General features: G+C 38.0%; 1 protein-coding gene across 6 annotated transcripts in view; it reads right to left on the reverse strand.

The window, feature by feature from the left end:
* The window catches only part of Cep290 (Centrosomal protein 290kDa), a 1403175-nt gene that overhangs the window by 47668 nt on the left and 1330354 nt on the right, over window positions 1-25153 (reverse strand). For all 6 annotated transcript variants that reach the window (XR_010858542.2, XM_067136188.2, XM_067136189.2 and 3 more), the window contains 3 exons: window positions 11664-11854; window positions 11436-11578; window positions 2475-2568 (listed from right to left, as the gene is read on the reverse strand). Coding sequence is in view for 5 of the 6 variants with exons in the window: in XM_067136188.2 (XP_066992289.2) it covers window positions 2475-2568; window positions 11436-11578; window positions 11664-11854 (428 nt within the window). In the remaining variant the exon portion in view is untranslated. The remainder of the gene's footprint in view (window positions 1-2474; window positions 2569-11435; window positions 11579-11663; window positions 11855-25153) is intronic.

Genomic DNA, 25153 nt, shown 5'->3' on the forward strand with positions numbered 1-25153 from the left:
AAAAGCATTAAATTCTAGCTTCACAATAATTATCTTCAGGAACCCAAATAACTTCAAAGTAAAGTGAAACTCACAGGAAATGTCGCAAAATATATTAAATAGAAAGAGGAAAAAGGATTGGCATAAGCTTCACAAGAGCAAAATATTTATATTCAGGAAGTGATAACATGACCAACTCGCTAAACCAACAGGGCCCCATCCACATCCAAAAACAATCCATCGTCATAGCAACGAATGCAGACACCAAAAACTAGTTAAACGATCAATCAAAGAATAAGACCACAACAAAGGTCAATAATGTGAGAAAAAAAAATCAAACCCACCCAAACCATAAATTACCAGATAAAATTAAAAATAAGGAGGGTTTGAAAGATAAAATAAATTAAAGACAACTAGAATTTTCATGCGCCTGCGGAACCTTGCGTAATTTTTAAGCCACCATAGACAAAAACCTTTAGTTTTAATTTACATCATCAAGTACAACTTATTCACGGGTGTATAATGATAACTAGAAAATCACACATTTCTTTTTACGACCAATAACATAATTATTAATTTGACATACTTCTTGTAGAAAATTTTACAACTACATTTTCACTTCTTTTAAAATATTATCAAACATGTAATAGCTGCTGCGTGGAGAAAGTTAGTTCATGATCGCTGAAGTTATATTTAATTAAGCTTGAAGAACTTACGTGTATAAATCCAATAGTTAGCAAAGAATAAGCCAGATTGCAGTATACTCACAGATGCGTTTGTATCCCAGGTCACAATTAAAAACCTTAATTCAATATGAGTAGGATGATGATGAATAGAAAACTCAAGAAATGAAATACGGTTTTAAAACCCTCAACTTAAGACCTTTATCCCGCGTCAATATTCCAGCCCAACGCTAGCATTGTCGGAGACCACATAATGCATTTGCAACCATGGCTTTCACTCACAAAGTCAGTTCACATCATGGCTGGACGTTGCCCGCTATAACTTCACCAGCTTGCTTAGGTACCGCATACAGTTTGGTCGATGAGATGTAGGAGGGGCAACCAATGTAGATCGCTAATACAAGATCGCAGCACTCTGCAGAAGCCGTAGGAAAAGGCCAGTTTAATTAGGTATATGTATGAAACCTTAAAGGAGTTCACTTTCTGTCCACAGACAGAAATATAATTAACGTAAGATGAGTAATTCCAAAATCACCTTGTAGTACAGGTGAAGCCACATACATTAATAGATTAAATGAAAAGAATTTCCACAGCCAGATAAACAGTTCTAAATTACTTTTGGGAAGGGGCTTAAATGCGTCATTCCATTCCTACACTGACTGTCTATCTGTCTACATACTTATAACCTATGTGAGATATTATCCCATCACTATGTTCAGAGCTGTGGTCTTCCCAAACTGACTGTCTATCCCTCTACATACCTATACCCTATGTGAGATATTGCACCATCTCTATGTTCAGGGCTGCGCTCTTCCCACAATGACAGTCTATCTGTGAGATATTGCACCATAACTATGTTCAGGGCTGCGCTCTTCCCACACTGACTGTCTATCCCTCCACATACTTATATCCTATGTGAGATATTGCACCATCACTACGTTCAGGGCTGCGCTCTTCCCACACTGACTGTCTATCTGTCTACATACTAATACCCTATGTGAGATATTGCACCATCACTATGTTCAGGGCTGCGCTTTTTCCCTAATGACTGTCTGTCTGTCTACATACTTTGATGTGAGATATTGTACCATCACTATATTGTCAGTAAATGTCCTAGGTCCTTTGTTGTTTGGTTCTGAGAAGAACAGTTTGTACTCATAATCATGTATCGTCTATTTGCTGGGATAGACGCAAGAAAATTTCTTTTGGTCCAGCAGCCGATGTTGTTGCTTACTTAGCACCACCTGGGGGACACATGTAGGGCGCTTTAAGGTTATACCCACGGACGTAAAGCAACGATGACCTCATTGCAACTGCGGTGAGGTGGCTCAGACAGTCCACCATGTTGTAATGATGTGCCCACTTTGGAGCTTCCAGGGAGGATACCACGAACTTCATGCGGCAAGTGAAGAGGCAGTGAATTGGCTAAATTCTCTGGACATTAAATTATAAGTTATATTACCATCCATTGATCCTTTGTCTGATTGTTGTTCTATCTACTTTAAGTGTATATTATATATATATATATATATATAATCTATACGCCATACGAAATAAATAAATCACTATATTCAGGGCTGCGCTCTTCCCACACTGACTGTTTATCTGTCTACATACTTATACCCCATGGGAGATATTGCACCACTGCTAGGAGGAACACAGCATTTAAAGTGACAAGAAGATCTTACCTGCTCACTGGCTTGAAGATAGTAGCAGCAGAATAATAAAAGAAACATGCAGTATTTAGTAAGAGTAACTACAGCGTCAGTCCTGATAAAGATACCGAGGAGAAGATCAGAAGAAAGCTCGTACCTCACTGCCAGCATCTCCGCCTCCTCCAGTGTCTCCTAAACTACTTGTTCCGTCTATCTCCCTTTCTTCCTCTATCCTTGTCAGTGTCTCAGACCTGAAATAAACACAAAACAAACCACAATGTACTGTGGAAAATTCTAACCACTTCACCCATTAACACTTGGAAAAGCATCTAACAAAAAATGTATTTCTTTACATCTAGAAATGTTTTAAAAGTCTGTAACAACTTTGGAGATATAATGAACGATTTTCGAAGCAGCCTACTAATATTGTAAAAATGATGGTTTAAATCAGCATTTCCAAGCCTGCTTGTCTCATGTATCAACAATTACATTCTAAAGACAGTAAGAAAAAACAATCTTAAAGACTGAATCATATGCTGGAAAGTAATATATTGTTTGTTAATGGCCAGGCAAGAAATCAGTAAGTAATATACATCATAATTTCAAAAAGTAAGGAGAATAGACATAACACAGAGAACATATGTTAGCCTTAGGTTTATCTTTGCTGAGTACAAGTCTTGAAAATCATAGCTCATATAAATAAATACCCAAAAACGGCACCATGAAAATTACTGCCCTCTTGCTCAGTCACATCGTGCTTTAATCCAAAGGTCAGAAAAAGTCTATTTACAGGAGGTCAAGGCACGGAGCGGACCAAAATTTGGCTCGTTTTCCAATAGGTGGCAGAATAACAGGCCATGCAAGAGCAGAAGAACCTTTTCTGGTAACACTGTAGGATTTTAGTCACGTTTTAACATTTTATGTAGCCACCTCATTGAGAATCGCTGGTTTAAATGATCTGAGTACTAAGAAGATTACTGAGCAAGGAATGTAAAATCTCAGGCATTTACAGTACATAGCCCTCCACTATTGCTGTAGGAGGATGTAGCAGTGTCTTTGCTCGACAACCATAAGCTCACTGCCATAATGACACTAACACTTACTTATGGATATGAGAGTTGAGATGTTACCACCATTGACTTAGAAGAACGACAGGACCTTTGAATGAACGTCAGTATCTTGGAACAGGTCAATACCACAAGCAGTGGGTTGGCCACACCACATCAATATGTTTTCATAAACTTTGTTAATAAACACTGTTAACCAACAATGTTCATGAACATTTTTGACTGTTTATAAACAAAATAGTGTGTCCGTTAACTTTTCGAGTATGTTGATAAACAAAATATCTTTAGGTTTTGTGAATGAAACCTTTTATTAACTTTCCCTTTGTGTTTTCCAGAACATTTCGGCTCACAGATGCGCAAGGACACAATTAAAGCAGACAAATTTGTAGCACAGAATGCAATGCTTTCTTATTTCTTCTAAGAATTAACTATCAAATTGTATGTGAAAGTTCTAATATACAGAATTTTTAATTCTGTATGATATTCTTTTAGCTGTGCTGTAATGAAGTTTCAATTCCAGCTTTGCTCCTTGCTGAATAACATAACCTTCCATAATCACTTGTATATCATGAAAATAATACCATTCTAACTAGGTTAAATGAAGATTTTTCTTTATTTTGTACCTTTACTAATTCCTTGCGATTGTCGTATACAGGTTCAGACACCTCAGGCACAATAAATGAATTTGCTTGTTTTGATATTCTAGACAAATATATAAGTGAAATGTCCGAGTCACCAGTTAAAGTTATACCTATAAAAAAATAGCCTGTCATTAGTAGAGCCGGCTTTCCGATAATATCTATAATTTCTTGCCATTTCAGGCCCAATTACTGTCTACAAGAACTGAAAGTCATGTGGGGGCACTCTCAAGAAAAATTTGAAAGCCTGCTGCATCATGAATTAGAAGTTTTGACATAAGTGTTCTCTCCAAACTAAATGCCTTTCCAATATTTTTCTTTGCCACATTTTCCATCTATTTTCTTCTTCCTGATCCTATGCATCGTAAGCTCACAAACAGCTTTTCTGATGTTTGTTAACCCTGGAATGGTATGATGTCGTAATTTTTACGAAAAGTAACACGAGTTTGATTGCATAGAACAGGTTTCTGCACGGACTTTTCCGGCCCTCCCAATGTCTTCCCCCACTCAACTCACAAGGTCAGTGCACGTACAACCGTCATGTTGGAAACTCTTGTTTTAGAGCTTTCGACGTCAGTTTGTGAATGTTACGATATCATACCGATGGTGTAACTATTTTGCGTAGTGTTGTGTTTCAATTTAAGTTTAATTGTTAGATCAAATATTCTTTGTTGTTGTTGTTGTTGTTGACTTAGTGTGTTGAAAATTAGTACCATAGGCTATATTAAGTATATCTTTTTATTTGTTTTTGTCGAGTTTTACGCTGTTTTTTAGACTACTAGTTTTTTATAAAATGGCTTTGTCACCATCGGAGATTGACAAACTATTAAATGGTGATAGTTTTGATACCGATGAAGATGAAGGAGATAGCGGAAGTGAGTCAGAAAATAACATTTTAGCATACTCTGGGAGTGACGACTATATACCTTCAACCTCAGATGAATCCGCAGATGATGAATTTCGTGAACAATTGAAGAGAAAACGCCGTGGTCATTCAACAAATGAAAAGAATTCAATGTACACATCAGGAGTGGTTGGCCCACACAGCACTCCTGACACCCCTCGTCCCTCTGGTAGTTGTGGGACAAAATCGGTTACAACTCTATCTGATGAATCAAGACCTGATAGTAGTAATACTACTACTGCTGCTGCTGCTACTACTATTACTGGTTCTTCAGGATCTGCAAGCTCGACTCCACAACGAACGACAAAAATAATCAAAGGAAAAACCGGTTATTTTTGGACTGAAAATCCTCCAACCGTAAGTACAAGAAATACCCCTAGAAATATTGTAAATATCCGACAACGGCCTAAAGGCAGCGGTAAAGATGTTCTAACCCCTTTAGATGCGTTTCAGTTGTTCGTTACTGACACTATGGTAAACTCAATCGTTACTCATACAAATGAAGAAATAGTGAGAAAGCAAGCCAACTACAAAACAATTCAGTTTTCAAACAGTCAAACCTCTCCCACAGAGATAAAGACACTCTTGGGAATTCTAATATTCTCTGCTCTCCACAAGAACAATAGCCTAAATACAGCAATAATGTTTGATTCTTCTGTAAGTAGTAATGTTTACAGAGTTTGCTTTAGTGAAAAGCGATTCCAGTTTTTATTAGATTGTCTCAGATTCGATGACAAAACTACCCGAGCTGAGAGAGTAGCGACAGATCGCATCGCACCTATAAGGGACCTTTGGGAAGCTTTCATGAAATCATGCATAGACAACTACGAGGCTAGCCCGTATCTCACCATTGATGAACAGCTGCTTGCATTTAGAGGCAGATGTCCATTCAAAATGTATATGCCTAAAAAGCCAGCTAAATATGGGCTAAAAATTGTTATGGTTTGTGATGCTGGTTTTAAGTATATGTTAGTTGCTGAGCCATACTTAGGGAAACAAAACACAACTGTAGAAGGCGCCCTCTTTCCCACTACTATGTGAAAAAGTTAACAGCTCCATTTCATGGATCGAACCACAACATAACAATGGATAACTGGTTCACAACCGTTCCGTTGGCTGATGAATTGCTCAAGGCTCCTTACATGCTGACACTTTTAGGAATGATCTGCCTAAACAAACCAGAGATACCTTTGAGTATGAGATCAACAAAGAACAGGGACATTGGTGATGCAAAATACCTGTTCAGCAACACGACAACACTTCTATCGCACAAGGCTAAGAAGAACAAGGTAGTTTGCCTTATTTCCGCAATGCACCAAGACAAGGGAGTGAATCAAGATCACAAAGCAGTTATGATTGACCATTACAACCAGACTAAAGGAGGAGTAGATACTCTTGACCAAATGGTTTCAGTCAGATCTAGTGCAAGGAAAACAAAAAGATGGCCACTCTGCATTTTTTATGACTTGATCGACATCGGAGGAGTTAACTCACTTATTATTTTGAACAGGGTCTTGAGTTCTAGAAAAGAAAAAACCATGACAAGATCAGCTTATTTGAATCAGTTGTATCAGCAGTTGGTTTTTCCATGGCTAGAACAGCGCTTGACTATCAGAAATCTTCCGAGGAAGCTAAGAAGTATGGTCTTCAGTGTTCTTGGCCGAAAAGAAGCAGCCTAGGATGGATAAGAAGAGAACAACTTGTAAACTATGCCGAGCTGAAAAGCGAAGAATGACAGCCAACTACTGCAACAAGTGCGACACTGCGTTCTGCGTGGAGCACCGCGGTGATATCTGCAGCGCCTGAATCAACTGCAGCATCATCAAGACATCATATCATTGCAAGTAAGATTTATTTTGAGCTATTACGAAAACTTTTTGATCATGGGGTTACCCGTGGAATGCAGAGGTGAAAGAAGGTGAGGGCTGGAATGGGTCTAACTACAAAGCTGAGATATTGATTAAAATGGCATTAAAGGTCATATTTTCAAAAATAGCAAAACAATTTTTACATAAAACTTCAGATTTTAACAAGTAACAGTAAGTCAAATCAGGTACAATACCAGTAACAAAATTTAAGTCTAGGAACGACAAGATTGGGGGTATAACAGAACTTCGGCTTCAAGCCTTCACTTTACATTTTCTGAGCTCTCAGCTCCCAACCACATATTTACCAAAGGGCAGAAAACCCCTATTAACATGGAGCACTTGCTCACACCTTCGAATATCAAGCCTCTCTGAGGCACTTTTACCACAAATAAAAGAGCTGACCCGCTCTCAATTTTCTGAGCCTATCAAAGGCCACAACAAACTTTACTATCAACTGCCCTCAAGGTACACTTACAAAGAAACAGGGGTATCTTGTACCGAATCTACTGGGCCTTCGTAGGAAAAAAAAAAGTTAAGTTAATTGCCCAAAATGTAAAACTGAAAGGAGGCATAAATATGCGCTCCTACATGAAACTTCTTAAAACCTAAGAGGCGCTAGGCCGATGAAGCAGGGGCTATTCCCAAACTATGGAGGTGACTCGTATACAGAATAAATTTAATACATTACGGAAGAGTAGAAGAACGGTTACGAAAACGTAGTCACCTCAAATTCAAAATGAAGGGGTGCCCGAGAGGGTAAAGCACTTTATATGAAAATTTTACATTAAAACGGAAAAAGTTACATTTTCGGACAGATAGGTAACATCAAAAAGTTTTGGACCTTCTCCCAGGGTTAACTGCTGAGCTAGCAAGAAAATAAAGATGTTAAACGGCCATTACCTTTGTGAAGAGCTGCTGCCCGAAGGAAGAGGCGCTACCCGCCTCCTGCTACACTTCCATATACAAGGCTAGATATTGTTCGAGTGGCTGAGAGACAGGAAAATCAGCAGTTTTAATACTCTCGGGGAAGATTCGAGACCTTTCATGAATAATTAAGACACACCTACAGGCATTTATTGGGTAGCTTACAGTTACACATCAAAATCGACGAAGAAAGACACGATTGGTCAAAAATTAATTACAGAAATTCTGGATTGGCTAAGTTCAAAACTGGCGGAAAGAAAAGATTTATATTGCCAACCCACTAATGAAAGAAAGAAATTTAGTAAAGAACAAACTTATGAATACAAAATTTCTTCAAATAGGGTTCTTCCCCTTCGCACCAGGGTGCATGGTCATAGTTTTTTGTAGAGACATCTATCAGAGAATGTCCACACTTCTTGATCAATAGAAAACAAAACAAGTTGAACTCCACACAGTACTGACAACTTCGTAATCACAAAATTTACAGTAGTGACATCTTCTGAGAAAACTTATGAGTTGATACAATTGTTAAAGTTCAGAGTTTCTCCTGTAGAGGAGGATTTATTGGTGGAAGATTTAAAAGATTTAAAATTGCAGTGTACAGCTCTCTGTTTAAACATACAATTTATTTTAAAAAATTATATATACTAATTTCAAATTTTTTTTCAATTTTTCGGATGGACTTAACTGCTAGGTGACGTCGACGACTAGACAATGCTTGACATTGTTCCTCAATAAACTTTCCTTTTATATTAAATGTATTTTCATCTTTTAAAAGTATGTAAAATTAAGATATGTTCTATAAGTTTTGATTTTTCATTTCCATTTTACCAAAAAAGTGTCTTTTCTCAAGATGGTAAAAAATACGACATCATACCAATGATGAAAGTTTTAAGCATCATACCATTCCAGGGTTAACTATGTTGAGAAATGTTTTCTTTGGTGTGGACTAGCAATAACACAAACAAGTGATGCACAATACAATGAAGGAGAATGTTGTAATGTCTGACATGAAGACCTTTGGGAACTGGAGGATGACACTAAATTTTACAATATTTAAAATTCTTCCACCGTTTTGATACTTTTTTTGCCTTTTGGCAAATTTATTTGTCAACAGTACATATTTCGTTCCTTATTTAGGAACATCCTCAGCTGTTATTGTAGCTTAGGTGAATTGCTAAGATTTTAAACACGTTAATTTGCAGGTACATTGATTCACTAAAAACTACTAAAAATACTAATTAAATTAAATGATATTAAAAACAATGTAGGGGTTAGTGTGTTAATGATATGAGAACGGATGATTACATAATTGGTCAGCTTAAAAACTATGTCTATTCATTTGAATAGTTGTTAAAAATCTCATTTTGTTACATTAAAATGTCTGTTTGCGGTTAAAAGTTTTTAAAACGTTTGACTTCGTAATACTGAAGAAGTAAGTATAAATAACCACCTAATCGATACTTTATTAATGCCTCAGGCAAAATTGAATAAAATTAAAACTTACAGGACATGTTTCGACCACTTAGTGGTCCTCTTCAGCTGTATAAATTTATACTTACTTCTTGATTAAACATCGATACGGTCATGAAATGGACAACTTGTAATTCGTAATACTGTTCAAATTATTGAATGTTTTATCTTCTGTTCCTTCCAGGTAAGTTGTTATATATTATGAGTTTGCTTATGGTGCCTTTGATTGAGTCTAATGTGGAACTTTGAAGCTGATTGCTGATCAATTTTTGTGAAGGGAGCTTCGTTTTAATTTCTGAAATGAAATAAAATAAGGAAATGGGAATTTGTTTAGAAAACATGTGTCTTTACGTAATAACTGAATGTATAAAAAAAAAGTTTTTTACCTTGCTATTGTTAGACTCCAATTCTACTGTGACCCTGGAGGGACGTTTGTTGCTGCTTTGCGTCTTGTATAGTAATGGTGTGTGCGTTCCGTTGTATGTAGGCAAGGTTGCGGAGAGGGGAGGGGGCGTGTCGGTTACTGTCACGGCATCAACTTTAGAAGGGCTAGGGAGAGAGGATGTACAAAATGGCGGAGGTTCGGTCTTATTTATCCTTTTACTATTTGTATTGCGTCTTTTGCCTAAAGTTTCAAGACTTGATAGTGTCCCTTCAAATACAGTGTTTCTAATGTCGATAGTTTCATTTAGGTTATTGTCATGATCGCTTTTTTGTTCTAAATAAATGTATAGATTTTCTAATGTATTAAGGAGAGCTCCTTTGTTTATTTTATGCAATTTAGTTAAATCCTGCTCTATGTTTGTGAATTGATGTCCGGTTGAACTCATGTGTTGGCCCATCGTGGAAATTTTTTATGTCTTTCAGCGTTGACATGCTCCTGGTATCTTACAGTAAAACTGCGCCCTGTTTGTCCGACATAACTTTTTTTGCATTGGTGACACTTCAATTTATAAACTCCTGATTCAGAATGTTTGCTTTTTCCTAGGGAATTAACACTATTGTAATTAAATAATTTATGCTTTGTGTTATTGCTGGTTGAATATGCGATCCTATAATTATATTTTCTAAACAAATTGGTTACTGTGTATAAGTTAGGGTTATTGAACGTGAATTTGGCGTATTTGTCTTTCTTTTTTGTTTCGGGTTTTAGGTTAGTTTGTAATTTCTGTTTAAATTTACCGATTATTTTGTTTATTATTTTTGGTTCAAAACCGTTGTATTGGGCTTGTTTGCGAATAAAGAGCAGTTCTTTTTCTCTTTCTGTGTGTGTAAGGGGTATTTTAAATGCTCTATATATGTAACTGTAATAAGCTGACCTTTTTTGCGATTCTGGGTGCAATGAGTAGTTCTTTATTGTGATGGGAGTAAAAGTAGGTTTTCTGTGTATCTTGAAGATAAACTCTTCCTTTTTCCGTGTTACATTTATGTCTAAAAAGTTATTTTTCCATTTTTCCATCTTGGGTTTGCTCCTGGATCTGCTCTGCTGGAGCTTCCATGGCTTCCCTTGATGTCTGAGTTTTTGAAAATCATTCCTTTTGAGCATCCATGTTTCAATCAATCATAGGGTTTTTGCCCCTTTTAGGGCCCTGAGCGTCGTTCTCACCATCCGTGATGAGGCATACAGCCAGACATTGTCCTCCTGCAACTCAGGCTCTCCGCAGGAGAATCCACGCCCCTCAGTCGTCCACCCACTGGCCCAAACCTAGCCAGGTTTGTTCCCCCTTCAGCAGGCCTACTCACATGGAGAATCACCAGCACCACTTCACCCAAACCACCATATCACCCAAGTGGAGGAATCATGGATGCCTCTCTAGCATGTGTGGGGTGAGGCTTCCACTTCTAATCCTTGGCCTGGGCTAGCACCAATCATAATACCTCAAGACGTTTTCTGGCAATACCTGGTTTTGGTCCACGAGAGGGTATTTTATTTCCCACAGACCCTCCAGACAAGTCCGGAGGGCCCCCTATCCGCCACCTGGGATGCGCCTGATAGGGGAACAGGTAAGAAGACCCCCACAGGGAAGTGGGGTATAGAGAAGAGAGAAGTAAAAGAAGAAGAAATACTGGAGGAAGGAAGGAAGGAAGGAAGGAAGGAAGGAAGGAAGGAAGGAAGGAAGGAAGGAAGGAAGGGAGTGGTTGAAATAAGAAGAAGAAGAAGAAGAACCTACTGAACCTACCATTTGTCTATTAACTAAGAAAGTAGCTCTCTGACCATATTATGCACAATTCAGATATAATTACCCTTCATTACTTGAAGATATTTCCTTGAAGAAAGTCAGGCGGCGCAGCTTTGCATTCTCGTTCTCCAGATGTAATTTTGATCTCTGCAAAGAGTGCAATTTCTCCAGTAACTTCTCGGTCTCAAGAGTGACTGAAGCACTACACTGGAAGATAAAGTGATCAAGGATGAGTGAAAGTTTCTTTGCACCATGTACATATTTACGATAAGTATGAGAAGTGTTCCCTCACCTTCTTGGACAACTCAAGAGCTGCAATACGTCTCTGCTGCGCCTCCAGTCTCTCTTCCAACATGGCTGCACCAAGTCCACCAGCATGGTGCTGTGTCATCTCCAGCCTGGCCTTCAGGGAACTCACTTCACCCTCAAGACGGGCCTTGTCCAGCTCCAATGACTGTAGACGAGCCTCTAGTGCTGTCGAGTCTGTGTCAAAGGGACACAGGAAATGTGAGAGCTCATTACTGTTGATGGGACTAACCAAAGGGAAATAATTAATACTGAATATTCACGACCACATTGTACTCGAAGTAAATTTCCAATGTTCAGCACATCGAGGAGATGCTAAGTACAGCCAACCGGACTCCAGTGGGATCCAAACTCACAGCGTCGGTTGCTCTATCCAAGTAACCTAGGTCATATTTGTCATATTTGTTCTGCTGGAGAGGATCTAAGCTACTACCATCACACAGTAGAGCGTGTGCAAGTCACTCCTTGTGGACCAAGTAAATGAATATTGAATTTTCACATCGCATTGAATGCAAAATTGGGAGGTTGTGGGTTTGGATCCCACTGGTGTTCGGTTAGCCAGTTTTGTTCTGTTCTTAACATCCCTTCAACACATACTACATGTACGGAACACAATCTAATATGGTGAAAGTTTATTTCGAGAAATAATTTGGACAATCACTGCGTTAACAGAAACATGATAAGCTTTGATTATCTAAAACAGAACTGAGAAGACAAAATATGCATTAGAAAACAAATTACTGTATTATTACTATTATTGGCCTACTTGGGGACATGGTTTCAGAACTTTTCTGGTGAGCTCTTTCTTTCCTCTGACTAGGGCAAACATAACTGATACACTGGCAAAGATTCCGTGGGCAGTTAGTGAAAGACGATTTTCCCTCCGACAGAAAAATTCAATCATAGAATATCAACTTCATGGTTTTGATCCATACTGAATTTTGATCACAATAATAATTATAAAATTAAGGTCGTAATGGTCCACCTTTTCAATACTATAATATGCAATATTTTTTAATTACTTTACTAAACTAGGGACTAGTTTCGGCCTCAGTTGGCCATCATCAGACTTAATGTAATAAATATAATAACTAAACAAATATGCATACACACAACTGACATAAAACAAAAAGAAATCAATGATAATAATCTTATAATTATAAAAGCAGATAAAGGTAACACTACGGTCATAACGGATAAAAACGAATATGTAAGCAAAAAAATTAACAGTAAAGAAGGACCTTACCCCGAGAATCCAACATAAAGAATACTTCACATCTACTGCCAGACCAAGAAAAACCTAAATTAATTAATATGCACCGAGGTTTACCCACCACCAAAGGACCCCCCCCCCCAAGATACACAAAACCCCATTCGCCCGATCATTAACTATACTGAGTCCGTTATATAAAGCATCAAAATTCATTCAAAGATTTTTAAGGAGGAACTATCATTTTTTGTCAAACAAATCTGTCAAAAACACTAAAGAACTGATCGATAAATTACAAGAGTTTAACAATTAATCCAATCATTGTCTCCACTCATTCGATATTGTAAACGTATCCTAGCATACAAATCTCCAAGGTATACTGAACCCATAATTCTACGATGAGAAAATTATTTTTTATTTTTCTCAATATTTATTTCAGATAAAAGTTACTTGTTTGAGGGCGGCCATTTCGTGAGTCTGGCTGTCTCATACGAGCGAGCACCCCATGTCGGGCCTAGCCGCAAGCTTGTGAAATACCGTGATACTTCGGTGGACTGCGTACATTCAACAATTTTTCATATTCACGGAATTCTTCGTAACGAGAGATTTTGGCAACACAGTAAATCCTGATATAAAGAATCTAAATTATTCTTAAACCCTACGTGAAGACAGAACCCCCAGGGTAAATATAAATGCAGTTAAGCCTAGAGACAAATCCGCGTCAGATCCGCGGACTAGTTACACGTGCCGAGGTCAATGAATGAAGAAAACCCGCGAAACGCCCGGGCAGAAATAATTTATTTCGTCTGTTGCGAGTGTGGGAAAATTATGAAATTAACGCCTAAATGAATTGCAAGTATGTCCGAAGTCATGGAACGAATTTCAGAAAAATCGGTCAATTGGATGCGAAATTAGCATATTGCATAACCAAGCTCCGTGCTGTGAGTAGCGTCATCCCATAGACTATAAAAGAAACCCCCCCCCCCTCCGTATATTTCTCAGTGTCTGTCTGGTTTCTGGAGCGGCGGAGCTCACGTCGCTCGTCAACAGAAAAGTGTAAAAATTTGGTCTCCAAATAACTTACTACATGTTCGAGGCTATGGTTCAAATATACTGTTAGAATGGAAGATGATTGAAATTTTCTGAGCTGCCGATAATAGGAACTTTGAAGAGTTAGATATGAGGTGAATAAGTAATTAAGTTTCTCTCTGTATCCAGTGCGTGCGTATAATATTTGTTAGAGTCTGGGTGAGAGCTACAGTGTCTGGTTCCTTATCTCTCGGGACACCTGGTCTCCTTAGTAGGATGAACAAGTCAGTCGCCATTTGAGAAGCGAGCTCGTCACAAGGTCGACCGTGCCAAAAAGTGCGTTATAAAGTGTTGTGTAATTTAAGTTGTATGTATAAGATGATGATGATAAATTTTGCCATGGAGGGCTAAATAAACGAGGTGGCTGGTTAGATGCAGCCAGAATCCAGAACGATGTCTACGATCGCAGGTCTGTGAATATTTGATATCTATGTTGTAGTTAGATAGTTGTTTGTCCCAACCAAATTTAACATTGCGTGTGTCGGGTTGATATTTTGTAATGATCAGGAAAAGATATTATATTTTTGGTCAGCGTGTGAAAATTTTTAGTTTTGTAAAATTCACATCAAGAAACTATAAAATGCGACGTTTAAGTCTTATGGTAATGTTCTTCGAGATATTGTCCGAAGTGAGGAAAATTAGGAAGGTGATTATGATAAAGTAGTCGTGGCGAATGTCTTAATTTCAAGTATCGTTTGAATTCATAAATTTTTGTCGAAATTAATAATAATAATAATAATAATAATAATAATAATAATAATAATGTATACCGCGGGATAAAATTTTCCTATGTTAAAAGTGGATTTAACAAGTATGTTTTACAAGGATTGCGGGCATTTAGAAAATTTCCAGTAAAATCCGATAAAGTTATGTTTTATTCATGGGAGGTAAAATTTCGTGACATCGTGTATGTCGATGATATGGAATATCACGGTGTGTTGTATTCTCGAGGTCCGAAAGTTGTAGTAACAGTAAAAATAAAGAGGTGTATTTTATATAGGTTATTGTTTTTTCACAAGAGGATTGAGATTTGAAAAGGATCTTGAAATATAAGAAAAATGGATTGAGAGCGAAGAATTTATATATGTGGAGATGAGAATGGTAGAAATGTTGAAGGCAAAAGGGAGCCTGGATTTTACGTAATACCGCCGCGAGGAGGCGAGGAGAATGAGTTTTTGAGACAGGCTATGTTTGCCGAGGAAGGATTTTTGAGACAGGCTGTATATTAAATGTGAGATTTATGTGGCAGGCTGTAGTATATTCCGCTAACAATCCGAAAGCTGGGACCTGGAGAAGGTCGGTCCGAGATAATTATTGTATGAAGCACAGTAAATGTCAAATAAGATCCCAAGTGAAAAACGATTCTGGTGGGTAACTCTTGGTAGTAAAATTTCAAGTGACTAGTTACGTAAAGTCAGTAATGGATATTAGAATAATATGACCTCGAGGATAAAAGAGCACTTTGCATACACGGTTGTTGTTTGGTTGTAAGGACGAGTTTCCATTCAGTAGAGTTCATAAATTACAAGGCGGTAATTTATCAGTAAATAGGAGCATTTGTGGAATGAGATATTCGACGTTTTTAAAGCGATATATTTGACTGTGTAAATTGATTGAATTTCGTTTCACTGGATAGTCATGGATATGTATATTTGGAAAATGACGTTAGGCAATCTGAGGGCTTCATCCTAAATATATAGTATGGATTTCTGCGCTGGTGACGATTATTATTTTTGACGACATCCACTAAATGTAGACGTGTGTTGGAAGATATTATTTCTTTCCTAAACTTCATTGCGCAGGCTGAGATCGTGTTTGAGTTGAGGGATTGTTCGTCACGGGATATTTATTTTCAAGATCACGTTGTTTTTGTAACAAGATAGAAACTTATTGCATTTTTCGACTTGCATTCGTTCTGTGGCAAGAGTAGTTTCGTTGTGTGTTATTCGTTTCGACCATACTTACAGTTAAAAATATCAGAGATCGTTTGAAATTTACGAGTTCGCCTGATATGCTAGGGGAAGCATATGCGATCCAGTTTCCGCCCGACAATAGATTTAGGACGTCACATGTTATCCTAGGAGTATACTGATGATTAGACGTCCTAGTTCACGCTCAACGATAGAATTAGGAGGGTACATGTACATAGAGATTAGTGTTAGGGTGTGCAGATGTTAAGTAGGCCCGACGATAGGTCTGGGATGTCAGCTGCACATACTCAAGTCTTAGATTAGATTTTTTTTTTGCGAAGTGACCTGGGCGATGGTAGCATCTGCAGTAATCTACGAAATGGGAAGAATGTTAGCTCGGTAATAATGATGCCAAACTTGCGCGCGGCTCCCAACAGCTGGAAGGTGCTCCCTAAGATTATGGGACCGCTATCGGCAAATGAGGGTTGTCCAACATTGGGTACTGAGCTAAATGGTGATTGAATATTTTGTTGTAGTTCTCCATGCGTGTTGAGTTCAAATAACTTCGATATTTTTATTTTATTTTACGGACTTAATTGTTTTTGTCGTTCTGACGTCCGTTTCGCTTTGATAGTGTGCATGTTGACACTCAATGTATTAGTGTGAGACTTGACTTACGAATACGGATTCGATTCGTCAGCCAGTAATATATTTTATTTTCGATCTTTGTCGTTCTTTCATTTTATACGTAGTTGAATTCGATTAATTGATAGCTTTGTGGGTAGTGTGTTGGGACAAACAATAAGTAGATGGATCTGTGATTGTAGTCATTGTTAAGTAGGAAAGAATTCTATAATTTGTGCATATTTTTCTCTGTGGACTTGTAAGTTTATTAAACGTAACGTAACCATTCATAACCTGAAAGTCGGTTTTATAATAATATTTATCAAGTGATTTACCACTTATTAATTAACTTCAGTGTTTGGCATTTCTTCTAAATGCGTGATGAATAAGTGTTTCCTGCATTTCGCAGTTTTGTTCCTTCAGAACGACGTAACGTAAGATCCTCGCCGATCATGTTGTTGTTGGTTCCTTCTGAACAGCTGTTTGGGTGATGCGCGTTCAGCATCGGGATTATTTTATCACTTAAGGGTGTCGTGAAATGACAAATACATGGTAATTTTGTTTCAATTGTGAATGTTGCTGTTAACCTGTAGTGAACACCATGCTTTCCAATAATATTTCGCAACCTATCCAAAGCAACTGATAGTCAATTTGGTTCGATTAAGGGTCCATTCGGCGGGTGTTCCGTATCCGAAAGGGTATTCGACTGGTGGATAACCTTAATTGAGAGTAAATCAGGCGTTCTACTTGTTGAAGGTCAGATTGCCCACGGATCGTGTGCATTAATTCTCAGTTATCGTTTGGATTAATAGGTGCCCGAATTTTCAGGTTTTTCCTTTCACTTTTTCAGTTTTGCCGTCCACTAATTTATGATATTCCTACGTTCACAGAAGCAAATAATTCGATATTGTAAAAGAAAATATAGACGCTATGCAATGTGACTGCGTTGAAACATTTCATAATTAATTGTTGATCAAGGATTTATAAATATAAATAATTTTTGTGCCATTAAGAATTTAACAAATTTAGTAAGCACATATTTGCTCATCATTTCAAGTAGTTAGGCTCTCTTCTGAACCCCATCGTTTGGTTAAGATCGTGACCGAAACATTCCGTAACGACCCCAAGATTTAAGAGTTCAATATTGCTCTACTGTAGTAGCTGTGGCCGACCAACGATGGAACGGTAAGTCAAGGGTTCAATACCTCGTCATTCAAAACAATTTAAGCAAATACAGCAGCCTAAGTATATTAGAAATACAGGATTTCATGTTCATGCTTAAATTAGTTATAAGCAACAATTATTTCACTTTCGATAATGTTATTTATCAACAAGAAAGATTGACTATGGGATTGCCAGCCTCGGGTATCTTAGCCGAGATTTACTTGGAAGTTTTGGAACACACCAAAATTGATAATAATAATAACTTTGACAACATCCTTTTCTGGGCAACATATGTAGATGACACCATAATAATTATGGATAAGAGCATTACACATGCTGCTACCACCCTCATTAATCTAAATAACATTGACCCGCATATAAAATTCACACTTGAATCCGAAATTGGATGAAAATTTATTTTTTAGACTTAATTATTATCAGGCACCCAAGGTACTAAAAATATAGGATTTTCAGAAAAACCACCCAAACAGTCACTACAATCCTTCAAGATTCTTAACACCACCAAATTCACAAACGAGCCGGGCACTACAGCATGGTGTACTGAGCCTTCAATGTTCCAATGTCTAAAAGAGCCCTCAAAAATGAGTAGAATACCATTCGTATTACAGCTAAATCTAATGGATACAACAGTTTCTCTACTGAAAGAATAATCAATAAATATAAATATCGCCCCTCCACCACTTTGAAAAAAGATAAACAAAACAACTCCTCCCTTTCTATCTTTACGTTCAACGAACAAATTTACAATCACCAACGTCTTTAAAAAGCACGATGTAAAAGTAGTTTTCAAAACCAAAAATAGGAATGCGCAAGTCCTACATATGTCACACCCATAAACAAGTTCAATAGTTTTTTAAAATCATGAGTATACAGGATTATTTGCAAGAGTTGTAATTCTTCCTATATCAGACAGACTGGGAGGAACTTTAATATAAGGTACTCGGAACAAGTTAATGCCCTGAAGTACAACAAATTTTCAGTTGTAGGACAGCATATGCATGACTATAATCACAGATTCACAGACATAAAACAAGATATGTAAATTCTCAAAATCATCATCAAAGAAGCCCTCCTTAACATTACGGAAAGCTGCTTCATACATATAGATCAATATTTTAAGCCGAATCTGTGCCATTTTCATTGTAAAATTTATAAGTTGTCACTTGCCATGAATAACGCTAAAAAGTTTGTATGTCAAACGGCAGAAAAATACAAGTCAAATGATACGAGCAATAGTGGCCGTGATCGAGATAATATATACAATTTTGAAATTGTTTAAGTCAACAGAGAGAACAATAGAACACTGAATTGAAATAAGCTGCTGTGAAGATCGAAAGAGTAGTCTTTTAAAAGAAAATAACATATTCCGAAGCTAAAAAGGGAAGATATTACGAGAATTTGTTTCCTTGTATGTCATAATGTATGAAATGTTAATCGAAATACGAAGGAGGAGACAAAGTACAATAGGAGTCACCCGGGGATTGCATGGAAGAAAACAGAATTTTTTTTAGGTAACGTATTTTAAGTAAAATACCATTAAATTAGATGATTATAAGCTACCATCTTAGACATCTCTATAGCAGATAAATTGACATCGCATTTTACTGAACAAAGCAAAATTATAGTACAAGAAGGCTTTTCAACTAAGAAGAAAATGTTATTAATATTGTCTTTGAATGTGTTTTTCATGCATGCACACGAGAACGTCATGAATTGCTAAATCAAAGATGGATTGACGACTGATGGAAGCCAGCCGGCAGCACCCGCGAATACGAGCTTAATTGCCGAGACTAGCAGATGACTGAACCCATGCCCAGAGAAGAACATATCCGAGGAAGAATGTAGCAGTAGCCTACAACAACTATCCCGGCCACTAGCAGACGCAAAATAGGATAAGTTTCACAATTTCATTTTAAAATCATGTACAGTAAAAGTCCGCTGTAGCGAGTACGGCATATAACGAGAACTCCGTTATAACGATAACTTTTGTGCGTCCCTTCAAAATTCCTATTTTAAACTGTGTATTATCCTTCGGTTACAGCGAGAGCCCTTTCACTGACGCATCCGTTATTATGCGCGCTCGATTTTTCCGTTGCCGATATTTATGCACCCAGTCATTATACTGCATTCGATCGATCATCTTCGATACCGTATCGTTTCTCGCTATGCCCACCAGCGAGCTCTCTCGTCGACATTCGAAGGCAATGTCGGAGTCGATTAGTAATACCCGTCGACTGCTCTTCCGCACGGAAAATGAAAGAGAACATGTTTTCGTAATAAATGCGTAAATAACGTGTCCGATAACCGTTGTTAACTCGTTAAAGATAATCGCTTAATTTTAATGTTAAATACCAAAATTAAGTAAGAATGAGATAGGCCTACACCGCAAGATATGGCAGAGTGCGTCATTGATTACGAGGTTAGTTTATATTTTCTCGCGTCCGTTAAATTACGGAAAGGCTATTATCATGTAAATTTATGACGAGTAGGTTCTCTACTGGCGTTTGAAGTATGTAATCATCATGCATATAGGCCAGTACAGTTAAGTTAGGATAGGTGACGCTATTTGAATAACAAAATTGAAACGTTTGCCACAAAGGGCGATTGATCATCTTCGGTACGGTATAGTTTTCGCGCTAATTGAATTTGCGAGCTCTCTCTTCAACATTCGAAGGCGATATTGGAGTCGATTAATAATACCCGTCGACTGCTGTTCTCTAAAGGAAATTCGAAATGAAAGAGAATAACATGTTTTCGTAATAAATGTGTAAAATAACGTGGCCGATAGCAGCTATTAACTGATTAAAAAATAAAGGCTGAAGTAAACGATCTCTTAATTTTAATGGTATACCGTATACTGAAATTAAGTAAGAATGTGATACACCTCAAGATTTCAGAGGATAGTTTATATTTTCTCGCGTCTAGTTAAATTTCGGAAAGCTATTCCCATGTCAATTTTTTTGCTATTTTCTTTACGTTGCACCGGCACAGATAGGTCTTATGGTGACGATGGGATAGGAAAGGCCTAGGATTGGGAAGGAAACGGCCGTGGCCTTAATTAAGGTACAGATCCAGCAATTGCCTGGTGTGAAAATGGGAAACCACGGATAACCATCTTCAGGGCTGCAGACAGTGGGATTCAAACCCACTATCTCCCGGATGCAAGCTCACAGCTGCGCGCTCCTAACCGCACGGCCAACTCGCCCGGTACGTCAATTTTTAACGAGGGGGTTATCATTTCTCTACATGCGTTTCAGATAGGTTTTCATGATAGGTAATACGGTTAGGTTAGGTAAAGCCGTTTGAAGAAGAAAACTGAAATGTTTGCCACGGAAGCCTCTGGAATGATAGGCTACCGTATTTCTTCGAATCCAAGACGACGTTTTTTTCTCAGAATCTCATGTTAAAAATCAAGGGTCGTTTTGCATTTGCGGCCTGATAGTAATGAACACCACTGGCAATTACCACAGTAACCACGCTGTTTCTTTTCACCCCGCCGCGCGCGCAGACAAGTCTCGATGACAATAAACGACCGCCTCTTTATCATACATCGCTAGCCGCGGCGACCGGTTGTACAGTGCCTGTGTGTAACATCACTGGATCTCGGGAAATAGTGAAGAGAGAATAACATTCTATTATCCTCTACAAAAACGTTTCTTAAATTTGCAGAATGGCATCAAAACTTGCGAGCCTTCGAATTCTTAGAAAGGCCACAGTACCAGAGTTATATCGCGTCTGCTGTACCTGGCGCTTAGTAAAATTAAGTTTTATAGACAGCAGGAATATTTTCGTGATGGATCGTCGTATTGTAAAGATACGTGGAACAGGTATTGCCGGCAAATTTTCAACGGGTTCTCGTCGATGTTATGATGCCAATTTTAATTTAATGGCTATTAAATACTCGGAAATGTATAATACTTTTGCAGCCACAAGAAAATACGGCATATGCCTAACTAAAGCCAATATCCGGCGTTACTGTGAAGACAAAGATAGCTTAAAAATGCGTACTGCACAAAAAATGTATTCAGTGGCCCGCAACAAGGACGCCTTAAAGAAGCCGAAGATGAAATTGCGAGGTATGTGCACAAAAATGCAAGGGCGGAATTGCCATACCGCGGCGCAATAAACTCGTTCGTTGACTTCCAAAGTCCGCGATTAAGACCTATACATCGCTAGCCGCTGAAGTTGGCCGAATTCGGCAAGCAAGACGTGCGTGTAGCGCCAGCCAGTTATATCTGACGCTGAGTGAAAGTAACAGTTTTATAGTAAGCAAGAATATTTTTCTGATGGATCGTCGTAGTGTATAAGGACGCGTGGAATGTGTATTTGCCGGCAAATTTTCAGCGAGATCCCTTCGATCTTATGATGCCAATTTTAAGTTAATGGTTATTAAACCCGCTGAAATAAAGCATAATTGTACAGCCGCAAAAAATACGGCATAACTAAAGCCAATGTTCAACGTCTACAAAGAGTCTAAAAATGCGTACCGGTACTCTATAAGAAAGACATTCATATGATTTTACAAAGCACTTTTAAGCCTCATTAAAAAATTTTGAAGGAAAAAGTGGGGGTCGTTTTGGATTCGGAGAAATACGGTAATATATTTTTTTCCGAATGAAATTAAACACACGCTTTCATATAGTATCGGATTTCGAAAAATAACAAGCAAATAGGCCGTATTGTGGATATTATCCGCGAAAACGCAAGTTTTTAACAAACTGATCGCCATTTCATACTGACTTTAATGTGATTGGGGGTTTTCCCGATTTTTACAAAAATCGGATATAACGACAATCCGCTATAGCGAGTGAATTTTTCACCGATGTGAATTCTCGCTATAACGGACTTCTGCTGTATGTTTTTCTTTCTTGTAGTTGTTGATTGATGATGTTCGGAAGGAATAGATCGTTATATCTTCGTGAAGTGTTTAATATCACGTAGTTTCAATGTAAGTGATTCAATAGTGTTGCAATAAGGAAGGTTATAGGTAGTCTTAGTCCTGTTTAAATTAAATTTTTCAAGTAAACGGAGTCCAGAGACTAGCTTTCAATGAGACAGTTTATAGAGAAATAGAACCTGTGACTAGCACAGTGAAAAAGTAACGAGTATCATTCTTAGGCCATCAAGTCACCAGAAAATAGAATCAGTAGGAAAAACAATAGAAAAATTATGGAAGAGTAAGAATAATATTAGATGGACCACAGAACTTAAAAAAAGACATGAGAGAGATGCATATTACAATAGAATATTTATGCCCGGTTTCTGGAACGTGAGATATCGAACCTATAGCGGTATCGAATGGTTAACTCGTGTTTTGGCATTGCATGAACATAAGATACATCTATCGATTCGATAAATCTCCTGCTAACTTAGAGGGCCCTGAGCAGGAGATATCTATTTGTTAATTGGTAACGCATGCGCAGTACTTCAGTATCAGCAACTAACATTGTGTTTGTTAAAATTTTCTATGGCTTTCTCATCTTTTTCTGACGAAGAAATTGTAGAAAGGGTCAACATTATTGAACGTAATTACGATACTCTTATCATATTTGTATCTGTGACTGCATTCGTGTTCATAAAAGCACTGGTACCAGTAACTGAGTATAATAGATAATTACACATTTATCGTAGCAGGCCTACTTGCATTGACAGTGAGCATATACTTTTACCCTGGGATTGTTTTTAATTAGCCTAACGATATTCCATTACAAAGAACTAAGAGGTTATATAATTGTGTTAATTACCCGATATATATAGTTATACCGTGGTCAAACAATGTTCATATTTTGGAATAACAGGAAAGAGACACCGGTACGGTATACTTAAGGCTCAGTGTAAACAGGATCGCGCGTGGCATATGCTGCTGGTGTGCATATTTCATTAGAAATTCTCAAACAATGTCAAATTCTTCTGACAGTCCTTAAACACTACGAAACTGTCACCCACGTCTGGAAGAACTAGTCGAATACAAATTTCTCTCTGCATGGCACAGAGGAGAATGGGAGCTGCACAGAAAGCTCAAATGCGATGCATTACTTGAGCGCATGCGCCTGGCAATCTAGGGAACAAATCTAATGCATAAAAGCAAAGCAGTACGAGGGGTGGCATCTACTGTGTATTAATGAAACTTGATCAATGAGCCAATAGTTGACAGTTCGATAAGTTAGCAGTTATTACGCTGTGCAACGCAGCGAAGATTTATCGAGTCGACAGCTGTAACAAAGCAATAGCTATCGGATAGATATCTCACCATTCCAGAAACCGGGCATTAAAATACAAAACCAATACACTCAAAATATTGAAAGTTAAACACACTAGACTACAGATAAAAATCAACAAGCAGAGAATAGGAAGAGTGATTCCAGAAGCAGAAAGAAAATTACATTCAGAAAGGATGAAACAGTATTGGGCTGACAAAAAGAAGAAAAACCTCCATAAACCTGACTAAGTAGGCCTATGTGGGCTAAAAAATTAAAATAAAATAAATAAAATAATATGAGCCACTACAATGTGCAAAATAATTTGCATAAGAATTTGGCGGCTGCTCTTCCCACTACAAATAAAGCAATTAGTTCCTTACAAGCAGTGAACATGGCTAGATGTGCGCGAATGTTACATTCCGTTACTCAGGACGAAGTGCGGGAAATTTTGATGGACTCAGATTCCGATGAAGATGTAATATCTGTATCTGAATCAGAAGAACCAGGGTCTCCTCATGAAGGGAACAGTGTTGTGTGTGGAAGTGAGAGTGAAAGTGATGTGGGTGATTCAGAATGGAGAGACAGACTGCCTGGAGACAAAGCAAATGTGCACGTGTTTACCGGCCCTGCCCCTGGATTATCTCACTTGGGGAATGAACATTTTAAATCAGACTCACCTCCACTAGAAAATTTTAAATTGATATTTACCAATTAATTTCTCGGAATACTTCTTGGAGTGACAAATTGTTACACATTTCAGACTCTAGGTGCAGATCAGAAACAGCCAGAAATTCAGATGCATGAACTGTACCGTTTCTTGGCCACAATTGTACAGATGGGTCACTGGCAGAGAGACACTCTGAAGGACTACTGGTCTACCCAAGAGCAGTATTACACTCCTTTCTATTTGAAGACAATAAAGTGTGACCGCTTTCTCCACATTCTTAGAGTTCTACATTTCCAAAATACGTAGGTGGATCAAAAGGTTAGTTGCACTAACGCGCTGCAGCAGCGCGCTGTGTGTTGCAAACGTGGGCACAGCGGAGAAAGGGACAGACACTGCCCACACGTTTGTTAGGCAGGTCGCTGTGGCGTCTCGTCTAGTATTGTGTGAATAGCGGCCAAATGCAATGGCGCACCAACTGGACGTTCACTCCAAATATGAGGTGCGTACGACAATCCGATTCCTATGGGCTGAAAGGAAGAATTGGCGTTGAGGGTTGTAAGTGTTCTTGAACTCTCATCTGCAACATTTGCA

Source organism: Anabrus simplex, chromosome 1 (genome assembly GCF_040414725.1).
Source record: "Anabrus simplex isolate iqAnaSimp1 chromosome 1, ASM4041472v1, whole genome shotgun sequence".
In the NCBI taxonomy this organism is placed as follows: Eukaryota; Metazoa; Arthropoda; class Insecta; order Orthoptera; family Tettigoniidae; genus Anabrus; species Anabrus simplex.